At 39.9% G+C, this 18,319-nt stretch overlaps 1 protein-coding gene across 1 annotated transcript in view; it reads left to right on the top strand.

The window, feature by feature from the left end:
• Nucleotides 1-18,319, top strand: part of oca2 (oculocutaneous albinism II) — a 132,458-nt gene that overhangs the window by 2,556 nt on the left and 111,583 nt on the right. The window contains exons 2-4 of the mRNA XM_056253957.1: nucleotides 2,763-3,018; nucleotides 3,698-3,703; nucleotides 15,769-15,858. Of these exons, the coding sequence (XP_056109932.1) occupies nucleotides 2,789-3,018; nucleotides 3,698-3,703; nucleotides 15,769-15,858 (326 nt within the window). The 5' untranslated portion in view covers nucleotides 2,763-2,788. The remainder of the gene's footprint in view (nucleotides 1-2,762; nucleotides 3,019-3,697; nucleotides 3,704-15,768; nucleotides 15,859-18,319) is intronic.

Here is an 18,319-nt window from a genome sequence, read left to right as displayed (position 1 = left end):
TCTATTGTTTTGTGATGCAAAAACGAGCCCCATTCAGTCTCAGTCTCCCCTGCACATATTCACACCTCTCCAGCCAGTTTATTGCTCTAAATATGCTTTTCTTTTGTCTGCATTATAATCACTAACGACTAGCAATTCACACTGTTTCAATCCCTCATTTATTTTATAAAAGTTCTCACTTCACAGTGAAACTGTATCAAATGCCCTTTTTGAAAAACGAAACATTTCAGTAAGCATTCTTATTTAGAAAAAAATCATAAAAATTACACCGAAGTAAGGTAGCAGGTGCTCAGTACTAGCTAGCATGTTAGCTTAGCACACCATCAATACACGACAATTTATGAGAATAAAACTATGTTTGTTCTCCAAACTTACTTTATAGCGCAAGTCGAGTGTTTTAAATAACTTTCTGTAATCTGATTTGGCTTCAGATAAAAAAATCAGATAGAAAATATATTATTTTATTGTATTCTGCACAATTTGAAAGTCTATCTCGATTAGCATTACATTATACATATAATCAATTATTATGAAAATACCTGACATGACTCGAAGAACACAGGTAAATCAAATATCATTGCAATCATGTTTATTGTCTTCAAAACATCTTTATCTGCACTTTACAGCGATCTCGGATAGCTTTGTTGTGGCAGGACTTCCTGAATGTCACATGATTATGGCTCTTCTTCATGTGATCCATATATTATGGACTTCTGTTCAAACAGCGCCCTCACTTTCAGGATGAATTGATAACACAGTACAGAGTATACAGCGCTCAAAATGATTACATCGACGCATTTGGGTATAAATTCAATAAATATTATTCCTGTCTATAGAAGTCTAATGTAAAGCTATGAGAATCTATCAATATTTCTCCAAATCTGCACATGTTTGAGCTAAAAGCCCTGAGGGACGTTGTTTTGTCAAGCGCTGTCATGACGATCGCACGGGAGTTTTACAGCGGTGCACTGTAATTTCTCAGACTTAACGTCAGAATCAACACAATAAATGCGTGTTGTAAAATTCAGTCTCTACTGTTGTTAAATTGCGGGAAGCGTTTGATAATAAAAAGAGCTATTACAAGAGACGCATGCTGCGCGCGCTCCGAAACGGACTGCAACGAGAAGCAAATACTACTTTGGGTTTCGTGTGGGCGCCTAAACTATCAAATATAGGCCTACACAAAAATATGTCAAAATGACCTGCTTGGAGATTCACTTAAAAACAGTTTAGTTCACTTTAACACAGTTAATGTCTAAAATGGACGTAAATAGTTAGGAGAAAATATGGTGCATCAGTAATACTCGGTCTTAAAGGGGAAGCAGTCTAATACAGTGGTTCCCAAGCTTTTTTTGTATGAGACCCCCTTTTTTCCAAGAAAATATTTTTGGGCCCCCCTTCACATTTAATGATATTATCGCTCTTGTAAGCTTGCAGCAAGGATGACAAAATGTGTTTTTTTCAAACAAACGGTATGTTTATGCTACTCCGAAGCGGCAGCAATCCGAACCAGTGTAAAATAGTCCCAATGTAAACACTTATTATAGGTGTACCATAGTGGTTCAGGATAAGACAAAAACACAGATTGGAAAATGGATTCATGATGAACTCATGCTCTCAGTCTCTGTAAGATTCGGAAGGGAATGATTCAGATTCCTCTTGGCACAGCTACTAGAAGTCTTACTACTGTCAGACAGGTTGCTCACATCACATCTACGTCGCCAAGCTCAGTTTGAGCCTGCGCAGTACGCTCAGCCATCAGGAAGTGAGTGCTTCTAATTGACTTCACTTTTTTCCGTTGAAGTCTATGGGGTCGCTGTGTCCATTTTCTTGTCTTGGACGGTGACGGTGCGGATCCACTTGTCCGTGTGACACTTCTGTCGCGGTGCACTCCACTTTATGGTAATGAGGTATGACGCGGTTCGGTGGCAACCAATCGGAATGTAGAAGTCCTCCACTTGAGAGGATTCCAGAGAACGCAGTCCTGTAAACTTTGGTTCCGACCACATTAGTTCCCAAGCAAAATAGAGGAGCTAGAATGCGAAAACATTTTCACGCTAGAATGCTTCTTTTTCAGCGGGAATGCAAATTAGACTAGCACTTAACCATGAACACAAAAGCCACACCACATAAATGGCTTTTAATTTGATTATTTAGCTAGCAAACATGTCACTGTAATTGTTAAGTTCTTTCCATCGATCAATTTCTTACTTTAACATTTAAAGTTTTCATGAGGTTAACTTAGACCCTACTTGTGGTTAGTCTGCACAAATAACGATCACGTCCGCGAATCTTTCAACGGCGTTGTTGGTAGGGCGGCGGTGCGAATGCACAGTGAGACTTGAAAATCGCACAGGGACCTGTAGGGCTATAAAATGTGACCATACACTTTAAGGTTTACAATAGTGTTTGTGACATTCACCCTGTGCATTAATACATATTATTCCATATCTAACGTGTCTTGGTAATCACAATGAGTCCTGATGGGGAAATTTTTTTGCATTTTTTTTTGCGTGTTAGTGCTATATTCATGTGAAGCACTAGATGGGGCAGGTGGATCCTTGAAAAGAAATCATATGCAATGCAGTTCTGAATGTCTAAATATTTCTTTCTGTACAACATTATTCTACATGTGGCTTATAGAAGTCTCTTACATATAAATCTAGAATTGTAAGTCTCAAAAGACCTGCTAGTAACCATAAATATGACACCTACGCTGCAATAAAAGATCATTTGACCTCAATTTGACCCTTATCCCCCAGTTGCGGTCCAGTGTGCCAGAGTGAAGATGTACCTGGAGAATAAGAGTAATATCGAGGTGGAGATGTCTCAAACCGGAGGCCAGGCTCACTCCAGCAGGGTGGGCAGCAGAAAGTCTGACACTGTGGCTGGCAACTTTGATGAGCTTCGTCTACTAGAGGGATTCTCTGGGAAAAGAGAGACCCAGAAATTGCTGCAGGCTGCAGCCATGCCCTCGGGACACTGCATAATCTACACAGACGTCCATCAAGAGGATAGGTAGGACACTAGTTCTTGGGGTTTTTGACTATCATATAGTTTATCTGAATTCCGTTAAAGGGATAGTTCACCCCTAAATTAAAATTCATACATCATTTACTGATTCTAATTGTTCCAAACGTAAATTACTTACTTTCTTCTACGGAACACAAAATCATTTTTCAACTGTTTTTGTCCATTCAACGAAAGTCATTGAGGTACAAAACAACACTGGATCCCATTGATATTTTATGGGGTAAAAAAGAATGGAGAAATGTTTCAAATGATAACATTCAAATGCTAACAGAAATGCACTTTTTTTGGGTGAACTGTCCCTTTAATTTAATTTTAAATAAAGTTTATTTATGGATTCAAGTCGTGTAAGAAAGATAAATTTAAGCCATCACCACTAGTGTTGGAGAAAGTTACTTTTAAAGGTAGGCCTAATGCATTACAATATTGTGTTACTCCCTAAAAAAGTAACTAATTGCGTTACTTAGTTATGGAAAGTAACGTGTCACAAACTCAAAGTAAAGTTCTATTTTTGGCAAATGTAAAGTCCCTTTCACACCAAAATTTAAATGAATAAGCCTCAGGCTGAAGGAAATGCAAATTCACGCTTGTACAGTAGAGGACGCAGCTCAAACAAACCTTTCTGCTGTGCTGCCATTCTGGATTACAGAAGAATAGGAGGCAGAAGAAGAAAGTTCAACACTCTTATTTTAGCAATTAAAACATTTATTAATTTTTGCTTATTGGTATTGTTGAATTGGATCATCGAAGGTCAGCAGCAAAGACATTGGTTAATAAAGTGAGATTAAATACGTAAATTATACAGTATTTGTGTAATGTAACATTTAATTATTGCAGGTTTGCATAAAATTCTGAGTTTGCATTTCACTTTTTTAATTAATTTTGAGGAATACAAAATCAGTGTATTTTTTGTGAAAATGAGATGAGTAAATATTGTCATTACATTACATTTACGTACATTTTGTCTAGAACTACAATAATCATCATGTTTACACAGTGCACACTCTGCACTTACTTGCAATTTCTCTCAACATGGGAATGGGAGAGGCATCAGTCAATAAATGGGAGAACAATATAACTTGCGTTACTTATTTGAAAAAGGTATGTTGTATAGTTAAAAGTAATGCGTTACTTTACCAGTTACTTGGAAAAAGTAATCTGATTACGTAACTCACATTACTTGAAATGCATTACCCACAACACTTTCATAATAACAAGTGGGGAAACTCTGAACTCTCTTTAAGCCCAGAGTTTCCAATTTGGGGTCGTGTCAGTGAGGAAAATATGGTGGATGTAATGGATGGTATTGATGATAATTTTGTTGAAATTAAATTTATATAATTGTTTCATTTACTATAAATCTAGCTATGTTGCATGTACAATAGTATTGTACAATTACAATAAAATATTACAATTACCTTTTCAGCCCCTTCATAAATGGGGACGAAAAAAAGCAAAAACATACCTAATGCGCATTATTTATTCACCTTTTTGTAGAAGTAGAGTTAAAAAATTATTGCTGATTTTTGTTGTTGTTGAAAAGTGACTTGAATGCATCTGATGAAAAAAACTACAAACTCGTAAATACGATCTTCCCAGGAGGATTTCAACGCACCCATATGTCAAAGATGATTTGGACAAACAGGCAGTCCCGCCCCAAACACATTGTTTGACCAGAAGTAAAGCGCAAACAGAACAATGTTTTGATAGTGCCACAGTGTTTACACTCTTCAGGGAGATCAGTCTATTGCTTATAGTTGTCTATGCACATTAAACTGTGGTAGAAGAAAGCATTTTTAACATAAAAAAAACATGTCACCTTCAAGATATGTTTCTAAAGAAACCTCATGCTGGGAAAATCATTAATTTAGCAGATATCCTAATGCAAAATGTGCTTTGCGAATTCATTGTAACATTGCACTTCCACTATTATGACTGTGACATTCAGCTGAACCCATTTGGCATATAAGGTCCCCAGAACGCTTAGTGAGAGCTTTTCTGTGTGAAACAGCTGCTAATCGACTATAAAGAGGATTGGTGCTCACGTGTGGAGTCACAATACTGTAGTAACGTCATTGCAAATGTTGTGTATATGTGGGGAAAATGTGTGTGAGAGATTGTACTATAGAATATGGCGATGGGGGTCTTAATCTTAAACTTGTGGTTGTGACACTTTTCGGATTAGACACTATGGTTTTAGATCAGCCATCACGTGATTAACTGTTAGTCAGGCATGAGATCAGATCTGGTTCCACTCTCGTGACTGCTCTCCTGCAGGACTTTTTTAAATAACCAGTGCTCTCAATGAAATGAGTTGATCACATCACACAATATCACAAAATATGCATTTCAATAGTTGTTTGTTCTCTCTCTCTTTTGGCCTTATGGGAAATATTCCATAATTTAATTATATAGAAAGTTTTAATAGTTGTTTGTTCTCTCTCTTTATCTGTTCTATGGGAAATATGCCATTATTGTTATATAACTATGGCAAATTTCAAATAGTACAGAAAAAAATCTCATTTGTTTACTATTTATATATACACACACGTGTCGTTCAGTAAGATATTTTTTTGTTTTTGAAAATTTCTTATACTCAGCAAGACTGCACTTATTTTTTATCAAAAATACAGTAAAACAGCAATATTGTGAGAATTTACTATTTAAATGAAGCTTAATTTCAGCAGCCATTCTTCAGTGTCACATTATCCTTCATAAATCATACTAATATGCTCAAAAAACAATCACCATTGAAAACAATTCTGCTGCTCAGTATTTTTCTGGGTGATGCAATGTTTTCCAGAATTCTTTGATGAATGGAAAGTTCAAAAGAACAGCATTTCATATTTACTTATTTAATGATGCTTACATTGTGTAATGGTGAGTCAGAGGCGTTTAGATCCATTTGCAGTAATTTATTCACACATGCAATAAAGCAGAGATAAGCAGACATGAACTGAAACAGGCTCAGATAAAGGGACAATCCAGTACTCGAAACGAAACACAGGCGAAGGTCGAGGCAGGCAGCAAAGGTTCACAGAGTCCAGAGTCCAGGCAAAGATCTAAGGAACAGATAATAACGGGAGATGGGGAGAGACGCTTGGTAATGTCTGCGGGGCAAAACAAGACTTCGCAAACTAACAATGAAAGGGATAGTCCAGATAAAGGGGAGATAATGATGAACAGGTGACGAGAGGAGGATGATCAGATAAACCAGGCAGGGATGGAGATTGATAATAATCAGAGGGACAGATGGGAAGTGCAGTTCTAAAATTCCGGGGAGGTGGAGCGGATGAGACCAGAGGGAGGCGTAATTGCGCGTTCCGTGACAGAGCCCCCCTCCTGCGAGCGGCTCCGGAAGCGAGGACCTGACCGACGACGGGGTCTTCCACGGGGTCTTGGTGCGGGTCGATCTGGGTGGTTTCGGTGGAAAGTGGAGAGTAACGAGGGGTCTAGAATATCCTGAGACCTAACCCAGGAGCGTTCCTCAGGACCGTATCCCTCCCAGTCAATGAGATACTGAAGTGCCCCGCCGCGGCGTCTGGAATCTAGGACCACTCGCACCCGGTACGCCTCTGCGCCGCCGACCTCAATGGGAGGAGCCTGCACTGGAGCGATCTCCTCCTGGACCACCTCTCTCCTGGGGGTAATAGCGGGTCTGAAAAGAGACACATGGAAAGTGGGTGAGATGCGGTAATGAGCGGGTAATGCCAACCGAAACGAGACTGGAGTGATCTGGCGGAGAATCTTGAATGGGCCGATGAACCGAGGAGAAAGTTTCTTGCAGGGAAGTTTAAGACGGAAATCCCTGGTAGAGAGCCACACCCACTGGCCAGGCCTGTATTGCGGTCCCCTGCGCCTTCTACGATCAGCGTGCCGCTGATAGTGGCGGATAGCACGCTGCAAGTGGACGTGGGCGGAGTCCCAGGTAGCCTCGCTGCGCCGTAGCCACGCATCCACTGCAGGGAGATCAGATGGCTCTCCAGCCCACGGGAAAAACGGAGGTTGAAAGCCTAGAACACATTGAAATGGGGTTAGTCCTGTAGCAGGTTTCAACAGAGAATTCTGGGCGTACTCAGCCCAGACCAAAAAGCGACTCCAGTCGTGTTGATTCTGGTGGCAATAGGTGCGCAGAAAACGAATGAGATCCTGGTTAAGCCGTTCCACCTGACCGTTGGCCTGAGGATGATATCCAGATGTGAGGCTTACGTTGATGTTTAGCTTAGTGCAGAGCTCCTTCCAGACTCTAGATGAAAACTGGGGACCGCGGTCAGAAACAATGTCATCTGGGAGTCCGAAGAGTCGGAACACATGATTCAAGAGAACCTCAGCTGTCTGAAGGGCGGTAGGCAATCCGGCCATAGGAATAAAGCGGCATGACTTGGAAAAACGATCAACTACTGACAGGATGGTCGTAAATCCCTGGGACCGAGGCAGATCAGTAACGAAGTCCACGGCAATGTGGGACCAGGGGCGCTGAGGAACAGGTAGAGGTTGTAATAGACCAGCAGGCTTGAGATGAGAGGATTTGACGGTATTGCAAAGGACACATTGATGGATGAAAGTGATGACGTCGGCTTGCAAAGTTGACCACCAGAAACGATTGGAGACGAGCTGAGTGGTAGCAGAAATGCCCGGATGTCCAGCGCTGGGAGTGCAGTGAACCCATTGAAGGACACGATGGCGGAGCTCGAGAGGAACAAAGAGACGATCCGCAGGGCATTCAGGCGGAGCAGCATGATCTCGCTGTGAAGCAGTGACTTCAGCTATTATATCCCATTGCACGGGTGCCACGATCAGCGTGGGGGGAAGAATAGACTCTGGTTTGGAGGGTTCATTGGGACTATCGAACAGACGAGAGAGAGCGTCGGCCTTCCCGTTCTTAGACCCCGGTCTGTAAGTGATCTTGAAGTTAAATCGGGAGAAGAACAAAGACCAGCGAGCTTGACGCGCATTCAAACGCTTGGCGGATCTGATGTACTCCAGATTTCTGTGGTCCGTGAGGACAGTAAAAGGCTGACGTGCGCCCTCCAACCAGTGCCTCCACTCTTCAAAAGCTGCCTTCATGGCCAGGAGTTCACGATCGCCCACATCATAATTACGCTCAGCTGAATTGAGCTTGCGAGAATGAAACGCACAGGGGAACATTTTGGCCGGGTTACCATGGCGTTGAGAAAGAATCGCACCCACTCCTGTGTTCGAAGCATCCACCTCGACGATAAACTCCCTCTCTGGATTAGGGTGATGCAGAATGGGAGCTGTGGTGAATTTCTCTTTCAGCCGTTCAAATGCCGAAGTGCACTCGGGGGACCATCTGAACCCCCTCCCCCCCCCCTGGAGAAGGGAGGTGAGAGGAGCCACGATAATGCTGAAGTTTCGTATAAATCTGCGATAAAAATTGGCAAACCCCAGAAAGCGCTGCAACTCCTTCACAGACGAGGGTTGAGGCCAATTGACCACAGCCTGGACCTTGCTGTCATCCATAAAGACCCCTTCGGCGCTGATAATGTAGCCCAGGAAGGAGATTCGGGTCTGATGAAACTCACATTTCTGGATCTTTGCATAAAGTTGATTTTCGATTAGGCGTTTCAGGACGGCTCGCACATCCCTAACGTGCGCCTCGAGGGTCTCAGAATAGATCAGGATGTCATCTATGTAGACTATGACGTTTCGGTTAAGCATGTCCCGGAAGATTTCGTTGACGAAAGCCTGAAACACGGAGGGACTATTGGAAAGTCCGAACGGCATAACCCGATATTCATAGTGACCGGAAGTCGTAGAGAACGCTGTCTTCCACTCGTCACCCTTGCGTATGCGGATAAGATTATACGCATTTCGTAGGTCCAGCTTGGTGAAGTACCGGGCTGTGCGAAGCATCTCCAAGGCAGCAGGAACTAAAGGCAGCGGGTATCGATATTTAACCGTCACTTCATTAAGACCACGAAAGTCAATACACGGCCGGAGACCACCATCCTTCTTCTTCACGAAGAAGAATCCAGCTGAAGCAGGGGATGTAGAGGTAGTAATAAAGCCCTTAGACAGTTGCTCGTCGATGTAGGTTTTCATAGACTCCGTCTCAGGCTGAGATAACGGGTAAACTCTCCCGCGGGGTGGAACTGCTCCAGGAAGAAGTTCAATGGCACAGTCGCCCGCTCGATGTGGGGGTAATTGATCAGCTTCTCTCTCGCTGAATGCCAGGCTTAAATCATGATAAACTGCCGGTAAATCTTGAAGATTCACTTCCTCAGATGATACGAGACATGCCTCAGGACCTTGGACAGCGGGCACGCAGTTCTTCTGACACAGAGGAGACCACTGGGAAATCCTCCTCTCTGACCAGGAAATCTGTGGATTGTGATTCTCCAACCAGGGAAATCCTAGGATTACAGGATGAAGAGGCGAGTTAATGGAAAAAAGTTGTATAGTTTCTGTGTGCTGTGGACCGATGTTAAGCGTGAGGGGTTGTGTGATGTACTGCACTCTCCCTGTCCCCAGGGGACGCCCATCCAGCGCGGCCACTGCCATACGAGGGTCACAAGAGACGAGAGAAAGACAATGATTTTTGGCAAAAGCAAGATCAACAAAGTTCCCTGCCGCTCCAGAGTCAATCAAAGCTGTAGTTTTAACACTCTTTCCATCTGAATATAGGGAAATCTCTAACATGAGTGAATTTAGAGATGAAACATGAGGACTCACCGCAATAGAATCTGTGGATGTGGGTCTCCCAGGGGGTCTCATGGGACAGGAAGCTCGCAGATGACCAGGTTGAGCGCAATACATGCATAGATTATTCCGCCTTCTCCTCTCCCGCTCGGCCGTAGTGATATGTGTGAAGCCGATCTGCATAGGCTCGGGTTCTGTGCTGACAGGGGGATTAAAGAAGAAGTTAGTTTTGTTCGATGAGCGACGAGCCCGGATGAGATGGTCGAGACGAATAGCGAGATCCATGATCTGATTTAAAGTCTTTCCATCATCGCGGCAGGCTAGCTCTCCCTGAAGTTCCGAGATGAGACCCTTTCGGTATAAAAGCTTGAGCGGTTCCTCTGCCCAGCCCGTTTGTGCTGCGAGCGTCCGAAATGTGAGGGTGTAATCAGCCGCTGTGGAACTTCCCTGGCGTAACGAAAGAAGAAGCTCCCCCGGATCCTTTCCATCTGCCGGGTGTTCAAACACCTCTCTGAAGTGAGTAACAAACATATCATAAGAGATAGTAGAAAGCTGACCTCCTGACCACATCGCCGTTGCCCATTCCAGCGCTTTTCCAGTGAGGAGTGAACACACAAAAAAGATACGGCTGTCGTCGGTGGTGTGTTCCCGTGACTGTTTAAAATAAATCTCACACTGCATCAGAAAACCCTTACAAAGGATGGGTGATCCATTGAATTTTTCGGGGAGTGACATCTTGGGATTACTGGAAGAGGTACTCACAACTGGCTGTGAAGGAGCAGGTGCAGCGGGTGCAGGAGCCTGATTAGCGGCCGTGATCGCTGGGGTGAGAGCGTGCATCGATTTCACCAGTTCCTCCGTGAGATTAGTCAGTTTAACCAGCTGCTGGCGATGTGCAGCCAACTCTGATGCTTGCGAAGAAACCTCCTGGGCGAGGCGGAGAAAATCTGCTGGATCTGGTGGTGGCGAAGTCTTCTGTAATGGTGAGTCAGAGGCGTTTAGATCCATTTGCAGTAATTTATTCACACATGCAATAAAGCAGAGATAAGCAGACATGAACTGAAACAGGCTCAGATAAAGGGACAATCCAGTACTCGAAACGAAACACAGGCGAAGGTCGAGGCAGGCAGCAAAGGTTCACAGAGTCCAGAGTCCAGGCAAAGATCTAAGGAACAGATAATAACGGGAGATGGGGAGAGACGCTTGGTAATGTCTGCGGGGCAAAACAAGACTTCGCAAACTAACAATGAAAGGGATAGTCCAGATAAAGGGGAGATAATGATGAACAGGTGACGAGAGGAGGATGATCAGATAAACCAGGCAGGGATGGAGATTGATAATAATCAGAGGGACAGATGGGAAGTGCAGTTCTAAAATTCCGGGGAGGTGGAGCGGATGAGACCAGAGGGAGGCGTAATTGCGCGTTCCGTGACACATTGCAAATCCATTTAAATAATAATTATTAAAGCAATAAAGTTCCATTTGTTAACATTGGTTAACTGCATTAGTTAACATGAACCAACAATGAAAAATACTCTTAAGCATTTTTTAATCTTAGTTAATGTTAATTACAACATTTACTAATACATTATTCAAATTAAGTTTTATTTGTCTATATAATTTAACAGACCTGAGTTAACATGAACTAGCAATGAACAGTTGTATTAACTAACGTTAACAAATATGAATAAATACTGTAACAAAATGTATTGCATACTGTTAGTCAATGATAGTTAATGCATTAACTAATGTTAACTTTTGAAATGCTGTAAATGTTTTTACATGGAATGAAATTGAGTGTCTCGGGTAGCATTAAATTAGACTTGTATTCTAGGCCAGAGTATGGTAGGTGGTGTCCCACTGGGTTATGTACTCCCCCCTCTTTCGTTTCATTCACATCTGGACCTCACACACTCAGATCCAGGCACAATAAGAGAAGGCTTTACTTCATTTATAAATCCTGCATTCGGTGAGCTAACATTTCAAATCTCCTCTCCGTTGTGTAACTGCAGAGAGAGGGATTAAAGGCCTTGAAATATCCTGTCTAATCTCCCTTTTGCCCAAACTCAACACCAGGATATATCCTGGAGGCCATGGCTATTATGTCTTGTCTGGAGCACACAGGCACACACACATACCCCATCCCAGCTGTTTACAGTGAGCTGAGGCATCGGTAGGGGTGGGTGAGTTGTCTGATTCCTCTGTAATGCTAAGCAGCTGAGGTTTGGGATTTGCCCAATGATGCGTTAGAATTGGACTGGGATTGACTCGATAGTCTGGCCTATGCTGAGCAACATTGATCTATTCTGGCATTTTGCAAAGGCCTCTCCATAACTCACACACACACACACACACACACACACACACACACACACACACACACACACACACACACACACACACACACACACACACACACACACACACACACACACACACACACACACACACACACACACACACACACACACACACAAACACAAACTCAGAGCCAATTGAAGAGATAAAGGGGTCTTTACCCATTTAAACTGTCATTTATTACGACAAACAAAGAATTTCTCCCGATTATTAGATTACTGAAGAGGCTCCAGTAATTAGCTTGCAGAATTCTCTGGATTTTCATCTGTTCTATTCATACAGGCCGAAAAATATCAACACTACTGGTGTTAATAGCTCAGAACCAATCCTTTCTCTTTCCCCTCTTCTTCTTGAGACTTATATTGATTTTTTGTTGTTATTTAGTATATGAGATGTGAGATGTCTGCTTTATGACTACAGTAAATAAAGATATCCTTGTCTGAGGAGGTTGAGAGGATAAAGTGTGATTACCGAATGAAGGAATACTATCAGTGGCTAAAATTATACTGAAATATATTATTTTGATACTGCAGTACTATGCATGTAGTACCATATACCAATATATTTATATAGCCTACTTTTTATGATGCTTATATTGCAAAACCCATTTAAAAAATAATAATTATTGCATGTCATATACAGAACAATTTACTTTTAATGCATTTTATTTTGGGAGGAACTTTTAAGTTCCATTTGTTAACATTGGTTCTTAAAGGGGTCATATAATGCCATTTTTGTACAAGCTAATATGATTCTTTAGGGTCTAAATTAAAACTTTGTAATATACTTTAATTAAAAATTCTCATTAGTATTGTAAGAAAACACTTATTTTACCTGGTCAAAAACAGCTCTGTTTTCAGCACGCCGTTTCAGTGTATATGACTTTAAATAATCATTAGCTTTGCTGACTCCGCCTCTCTGTTCTGCGCATACACCGTTTGTAACACAATAACACAATAACCACGCGTTGTTCATTATAAACGTGGGATTATGAATTTTATTGAGAACGTTGTACATAGAAAACATGCTGTAATGTACCCTGAGTGTAAACCGACGCATTCATCGTGAAGCGTGCAGCTGGCGATTTGCAAAGATTATATAAATATTAATATAAAGATTAATAAAACGTTACACTCACTTTAGTTCTTCTGAAGGTTCAGCAGGAAGACGAATAGGTTCCGATCCTTTATTCAGGTGCAGCTTCTCAGCAAAACCAGCTTTACACTGATCCTCGTTTATAAAGCAGTCCACTGAGAAATGATTCGGCAAACATGAGAGCAGTGACGTTGCTCGTGGGGAATATTCCCTTCGAAAACAAACTCAACCACTGCGTCTTCAGCGGTTCGGATTTAGGAACATTAAAATGGCTGCTGTGTTCGTTATTGCACCCAAGAACAGAACACCACAATCGCTTAGACGCCATTCTGCTCATAGACAGTGCTCCAGCATATCAACAATGACCGCGCCGGTCCGCGCGGACTATGATTCACAGGATGAGCGAGGGCGGGTCTGTGTTGAATCACTGCTGTCAATCAACAATCGTGGGAGGGGCGTCCGTTTTATTGACGTCACAAAAACGAACGGCTCAATTTGAGGCAGGGGAAAACATATAAGGAGATTAAAACAAAAACACTGGATGGATTTTTATCATTATATGATGGTTGTGTACAGGCACTGCCAACACACATTTCAGTACAATCAACTTGTAAAAGTGCATGTACCATTATATGACCCCTTTAAGCATTTCTTAATCTTAGTTAATGTTAATTTCAACATTTACTAATACATTAAAAAAATCAAAGGTGTTATGTTTATATTATTTAACAGAGATGAGTTAACATGAACTAACAATGAACAGTTGTATAAACTAATGTTAACAAATATGAATAAATACTGTAACTATCAGTAACTAACAGTGTGCAATACATTCATTAATGCATTAACTAATGTTAACTAATGAGACCTTATTGTAAAGTGTTACTGTGTTAGTTGTTTAGTTAATACTGTATCTTAAGTCATTTTTAATTGGAAAACAATTGGCAGACCCCCTGCTTTACTGCTATGGGACCTTTGCTCTAGGCCCAAGAGAAATGCAACTTGTCTAAATGAATGTATCCCTGTGCAAGACACTATGGACACATAAAAGATAAACACTTTAAAATCATGACACTGTGGCACTGACTTTTGTGAGGGATTCATGCATTACATGAGCCTGTCACTGGCACAGATAACGGTAACAAAGCAATTGTTTGATTTATTTCATTGTGCCACTGTGTTTTATAGCATGTAAACCAAGGTCAGAACATTATTTCAGTCTTCAAGGCCTGGACAAGCAGGATGATGTTGTCCTTAAACCTGTCATAAACATATCACACTGTATTGCCTCTGTGAATCTGCACACCACCTGATGCCCATCCACCCTGACAAGTTATGAGGTGTCAGTTAAATCATCAAGACAGCCTGCCTACAGACGGTTGTAGGAGGACACAATGGATCAGAAGGATGACTTATACAATTGCTGTTAACCTTTTGGACGTGTAACTTGTAAGGGCCGTGCACAGACATTTGAGGGGGCAGGTGCTCAAGTGAGAAAAAGGGCACTAATCTCATCTTATATATATATATATATATATATATATATATATATTAGGGCTGTCAAATGATTAATCGTGATTAATCACATCCAAAATAAAAGTTTTTTTTACATAATATATGTGGGTGCACTGTGTATAATTATTTTATATATATAAATACACACACATGCTTGTATATATTTAAGAAATATTTTCATGTATATACTGTATATAGATTTATATATAATTTATATTATATATAAATATAAATATTTTATATATAAATAATATTTTTTTCTTAAATATACATGCATGTGTGTGTATTTATATATATACAAAATAATTATACACAGTGCACCCACATATATTATGTAAAAAAAACCTTTTATTTTGGATGTGATTAATCGTGATTAATCATTTGACAGCCCTAATATATATATATATATATATATATATATATATATATATATATATATATATAAATTTGTTAGATATTGTAGAACAACTTTAAATTACTTTCATATTCAATAAATACTTAAATAAAACAAAAGAAGATATTTTGGGTCCATCAACTGTTGGTTACCAACATTCTTCAAAATATCTTCTTTTGTGTTCAGCAGAAGAAAGAAATTCATACATTGGAACAACTTGCGGGTGAGTAAATGATGACAGAATTGTAATTCTAATAAACTATCCCTTTAATGCAGTTTTTGGCCACACATTTAATTGAGAATTGATGCCATTGGGGTAATCTAAAAAATGCACTTATGACTTAGAAGAAAAGGGCACTTATCTAGCCTGAGAGAAAAAGGGCAGGTGCTTGAGTACCACTTGGGCTCTATCTGTGCATGTGCTTTGTTTGCAAATCTACATTTATGTTATGATCATTTAGCTTAGACCTTGTTTGACACATTAGACCAAGATAGTGATAGTGCTGTAAAGATGACTAAACAGACCAAAAAGGAAGAATAACTTTCAGATCTGCTCAAAGACTTTTTGTTCCATTTTATTTGACCTGCCAGTTTGTATAGAAGAGTCATTAAAAATGGATGTCAATAATTGATTTCTAAATGTGGCTGAGATGTTATTTATGACAGACATCATGCTTGGATTTAATAAGTTATCTCCTTGTTTCCATGCACAGCTTCAGCATGGTAAACCTCCTGAAAGGCAAATCCAACCAAGCCAACCACACAGAACGGTCACCCCTTCTCACATTCCCCCAAAATGACAGGTGAGACTATGTATATTTCCTAGTTGGTTTCACAATATGTACTGTGATTAATAATTTTTGATTGTTCTATAGTTCTTGTTTTCTTTTCTGTTCAGCAGTAAACAATTCAACGAAGGTTTGTAAATAAAAAATCCACTGTAGCTCATATTTCATAATTAAATACCGTTTTTCAAGAAGTCATTTGCAAACATTATATAATGCTTTGACAAGATCAGAGGTTGATGTGGATTCATTTATAATTATATACCAAACTATAGCCTACTAATCAAATTGTAATGGCATTTCTGGCTATTTCAATGTTCATTAATCATCTGTTAAGTGTTACAGAATATCATATTCTTTTGCAAGTTATTATATAGCATTAACCAATCATACACAGGGAATTTCTCCCTCTTTCTTCCAAAGTTGCAGATTCTAAAGACCTGTTGACTTGGCTTTAGTCAAAGGAGGCTTTTGCAGAACAGCTGTATGAATGTTACCTGCGGGTCTATAATTACCGACCTTGTTCTCATTCAGTAATGAGAAAAAGTGGCTTTGTGACCTTCATTTCCAACAATTACTTTATATATTACCAGGTTGAAGGCAAACAGTTCCTCACATAATGTATGGCATTTTGATATCTTGAAGTGGGCTTGACCTCTATGTACTTTTTAATTATACCAAACACTGCCTGCAGTACTCTATCTGCACTCTCAGTTGTCAGACTCTATAATAATCGGGAATGATTCCAGCAGATTAAATTTGATACCAGACTGGAAAAATTTCACACAGTTTGCTTAACCAGTAAGGTATGTTTATTAGCCATGTTATTTGCATAAGAATCCCCAATTTTCCATTTGAAACGTTTTATATTTTTATATACAAATCAATATTTTGATGTGGGAAGCAACTATAGTTCTTAGTTCTTCAATATTTTTGTCATTTTGCTTATTGTTCCATTCATTTCCTGTTTTCCTCAGCATGTGTCCTTGATTCACCCATGCATCCCTACCAGAACTAAAAGCGCTCACTAAAGCCAGTGATTTTTATGTAACAATGTTTGAAGAGTCATAGGCATAAGGATTACACCTGTATTTAATGTTGTTGAGATGTGTAGGATAAGTCTTCTCATTGACAATGAAAATTCAAATTGAATCATACACAGGATTTTAATGTATTTATTGTTTGTCTATGTAAGGTCAAGTCACCTTTATTTATATAGCGCTTTATACAATAGATTGTTTCAAAGCAGCTTTACAGTGATAAACAGGAAAATAATGATTCTAGATAAAAACAGTATTTAATTCTGCTGTAAAGCAGCTCTAAAAAGACCATAGTAAACAGCCATTATTCAGATAAATTCAGTTCAGTGTTCAGAATTCAGTACCATTCAATAACTGTAAAGTTCATAAATTATGGAATAAGTTTAATTAATCTATAAAGCAGCTCCGGAGAAAACAGTGATGTCATCATTCAGCTCAGTTCAGTTTTCATCCAATAGTGTCAGTTCATTCAAATCAATAATATTGCTGAATATAAAGTGTCCCCAGCTAAGAAAGCCAAAAGGTAACAGTGGCAAGGAACCCAAACTCCATTAGTGAAAATAAACCTTGGGATAGAGAAAAAAAAACTTAGGAGAAACCAGGCTCAGTCTCCTCTGGGACCCTTATTGCAGTCTTTCTCAACCATAGGACCCAGTAGGTTTGATTGATTCCCCTATGATTTGAATGATTCCCCTAGTCTTGAAAAACATGGATACTAGGATATTGGATATTGCTAGTTTGGCCTATAATAACATATGGTACCATATTCATATTTATAAAACTTTGTCATGATTCCTAAATTGCAAAGCCATTAAAATAATAATTTGTAATGTCCATATACATCACGCTATATTTTAAAAATGAAACATTGCAGATGTTTAGCTTCTTGCTGTAGTTGAAGTTAAATTAAAATCTATTTTATTTAACATAATTCAGTTTTTCACAAATTAGTTTGATATCAAACAATTTGTGGGCCCCCTACAGTACCGCCATAGAGCTCCATAGATCAAGGAGCCTACATGTAGTAAACTGTAGTGTAAATATGGCTGGCTGCTATCTGCTGCCCTTGGTAATACATTTTTCATTCCCTCTGTAAGGCAGTGAGCTGAATGCTAATGCTGCTAGCGATTATATTGTGTTCTCAGTTGGAATAATCTATCTTGCTGCCTATAATCAACACAAAAACCTCTATATGCCTAGGAACTTGTATCCTGTCTTAGCATGGATTCTCCAGAACTGTGTAGCATAACAGGCTTTTAACACCTATCGTTGGTCTTAATTTCTTTTGTGTGGCTGCTATTAGCATTTATATGAATGATCGCTTTTAACCTGCAGAAGTTAATCAGCCATATGTTTTACTTTGGATTCTATTTTAAAAGTTAGCCTAGAGGTAGTGTTTAATTTCTATGAATCTAGGGACATCAAGTGGGACTGCAGAA

Source organism: Rhinichthys klamathensis, unplaced genomic scaffold (genome assembly GCF_029890125.1).
Source record: "Rhinichthys klamathensis goyatoka isolate OS25496 unplaced genomic scaffold, OSU_Roscu_1.1 h1tg000109l_1, whole genome shotgun sequence".
NCBI classification, from domain to species: Eukaryota; Metazoa; Chordata; class Actinopteri; order Cypriniformes; family Leuciscidae; genus Rhinichthys; species Rhinichthys klamathensis.
Note: the sequence above shows the minus strand (reverse complement) of the source record. Positions and strands in the feature narration are given on the sequence as shown.